The sequence below is a fragment of the Monoraphidium neglectum genome, assembly GCF_000611645.1.
Source record: "Monoraphidium neglectum strain SAG 48.87 unplaced genomic scaffold scaffold05055, whole genome shotgun sequence".
Taxonomy (NCBI): domain Eukaryota; kingdom Viridiplantae; phylum Chlorophyta; class Chlorophyceae; order Sphaeropleales; family Selenastraceae; genus Monoraphidium; species Monoraphidium neglectum.
The window spans coordinates 1-2,369 of record NW_014008575.1 but is presented as its reverse complement, the minus strand read 5'-3'; the positions used below and the strand labels follow the sequence as shown (position 1 = coordinate 2,369).

At 67.5% G+C, this 2,369-nt stretch overlaps 1 protein-coding gene across 1 annotated transcript; it reads left to right on the top strand.

The window, feature by feature from the left end:
• Positions 1–241: 241 nt before the first annotated feature.
• MNEG_15128 (flagellar associated protein) lies at positions 242–2,100 on the top strand (the record flags this gene model as incomplete). Its single annotated transcript, XM_014036401.1, has 5 exons — positions 242–436; positions 770–817; positions 1,015–1,185; positions 1,481–1,574; positions 1,946–2,100. The coding sequence occupies 5 exons, from the start codon at positions 242–244 to the stop codon at positions 2,098–2,100; spliced, it is 663 nt and encodes a 220-aa protein (XP_013891855.1).
• Positions 2,101–2,369: the final 269 nt, after the last annotated feature.

Here is a 2,369-nt window from a genome sequence, read left to right as displayed (position 1 = left end):
GGAAGCTGCCGGTTTGTCTTTTGTTGGGCCTCTGAATGGGGCGAGGCATTTACTAGGGAACAGGCGTGTGTTCCATTGAGTGCTCGTATGTGAGTCAAACGGCAGACGCGCCGCTGCCTGCCACCCTGAAGACTGCACAAACCGCTTGATCCACGGCCCAGGCCTTTGACGCCCAGTTGTAGCTCCTCTTGGTACAGAGGAAGAGTTCCACGGATCCGAGTTTTCCACAGCCGTCGGCACTATGGCGGGCACACAGCTGATCACCAGCGTGCTGCTGCTGCTTGCCACAGCAATCGGGGCGCGCTCCGCCCTGCTGGTGCGACCGGAGCAGGACTGCATCAACCCCTCAGTCAGCAAAGTGAACGACTTCAACTTCTTTCCCAACGAGTATCGCTCGGTCATCTCGGCGCCCGCCCCAGTGGCCCCTGGCGCGACGGTGAGCCCGCAGCCAAGCATCATGCACGTATATAGGCCCATTGGCTTGCATGATTGTCGTGTCAGGCCCGCGGACCTTTAGGCAGCAGTATGCAAAGCCCCGGCCGCCTCGGATCGGGGTGTGTCTGCCGCCTCGGCCAGCGCGGCCAACAGCATTCATGATTTCCCCGCGACGGATTAGCGCGGGAGGCCACGCGCAACAGCCATGCACGCCGTGAGGGCCCATCCACAGCGCAAACAGGGGCAGCTGGCAGCTTGAGCAGCGTTGCAGCCAGTCGGGCCGCCCCTGAGCGCGCGAGGGTGCCCGTGCCGCGCATGCATCGTACGGGCGCAGATCGTGGACGCCACCGACTTTGACATCAAGTACTATGACACGTACAAGGTGCGCGGTGGCCTCACGCAGCACATGGCAGACGTCGCGCTAGAACCGGCAACCGCAGCCGGCACCTTCACACGTGCGATGTGGCCCCCGGACGGATCCCTGGCAGCGGAGGGAACCCAGCGCCCGCCCTCACGAGACTCGTGCGCAGCCCCGACGAGCGTTATGCGCCCGCGCTGCCCATCGGCCCTGCGGCGCAGGTTGTGAATGTCAAGCGCTTCGGCAAGTCGTATGTGCTGTACCAGTGCGGCACGCCCGACCCCTCCACGCTGCCGGCCGGCGCGGTGGAGGGCGTGACGCCCGGCATGCGGTCGTTTGAGATACCCCTCTTCTCGGTGGCGGTCACAGACACGACGGTCAACGGCTTCCTGGTACGCGGCGGTGGCTCGCAATCCCGCCCTCTCCCGCGCAGCCGCGAGCCGAGCCGCGCCGCGGCCGCGGCCGCGCGTGCTTAGCCACCGCTGCAGCCGGCGCTACTAGCCTCCTTCGCCCGGCACGAACGATGTGCAGTGCTGCGCTGGCCTTTTGACAGTGCTGGCCTGTGCTGTGCTGCGCCCTCGCCTGCACGCACACCCGCACCTCGCGCTGCCCGTGCCCGCGGCTGTTGTCCCACCGACACTCTTACCCGGGCCCCTCCATACAAACAACCATGATGCGCCCCCGCAGTCTGAGCTGAACCTCATCGACCGCGTGGCCCTGGCCAGCCCCTACTCCGTGGGCGACTGCTTCCAGCGCCTGGTGGACACCAAGAGCCAGGACGGTGAGCGGGCGCGGCCAGGACACCGGGCGCTCGCACGGATGACGTCATCTCTAGTGACGTGCACAGGCACGGGTGTCTCGCGGCAGTGCCGATGGCGGCTGCGCCAGCAGGACGCTAGCAGGCCGAGCAGGGGGAGAACCAGCGAATGAAACGGCGTATTGCCCAAAGCGATGGAGGCGGTTGGCGTGACAATTTAGGTCGGGGACCAGTGCGCAGCGCAGCGTACCCCACGCATCGGGCCGCCCGAGCGCAACGCGTGGGCCGCGAGCGAAGCCCGACAGCCCCGCCAGGCCCTTTCCCGGCCCCGGGACGCCCGTTGCGTCGAGCGCCCCCGTGATGCGAAGTGATGCGACGTGACGTGGCGCGCGCAGGCTGCAAGCTGGTGACGCCTGACCCCTACTTCAATGCGAGCGACCCCAACGGAGAGTCTGGCTTCAAGGACGCCAACACCACCATGTACGACGGCGCGGACGCCGTGTTTGTGGGCTTCAGCGGGGACGCGGCCAAGGACGTCCTCTTCACGTGAGAGCGGCGGCGCGGGAGGCATGGGAGGGCGCAAGGGGCGCGGGAGCGTGTGGGGGCGCGGGGGCTGCAGGAGGGGGGGATTGCAGGCGATGCGGGCGGCGCGAGGGGCCTGTGGCGCACGTCGGGCAGGGGGACCCCCGCCGAGGGAAGCCAAGGAGCGCCCTGGCCGTGCGCAGGCTGGACAAACGCAAACACCGATTCTGGCACAGTCTGTGCGGGCTGCTCTCTGGGCAAACGCCCGCTTGAGCGGATCCTCCCCCTCCCTGCGCC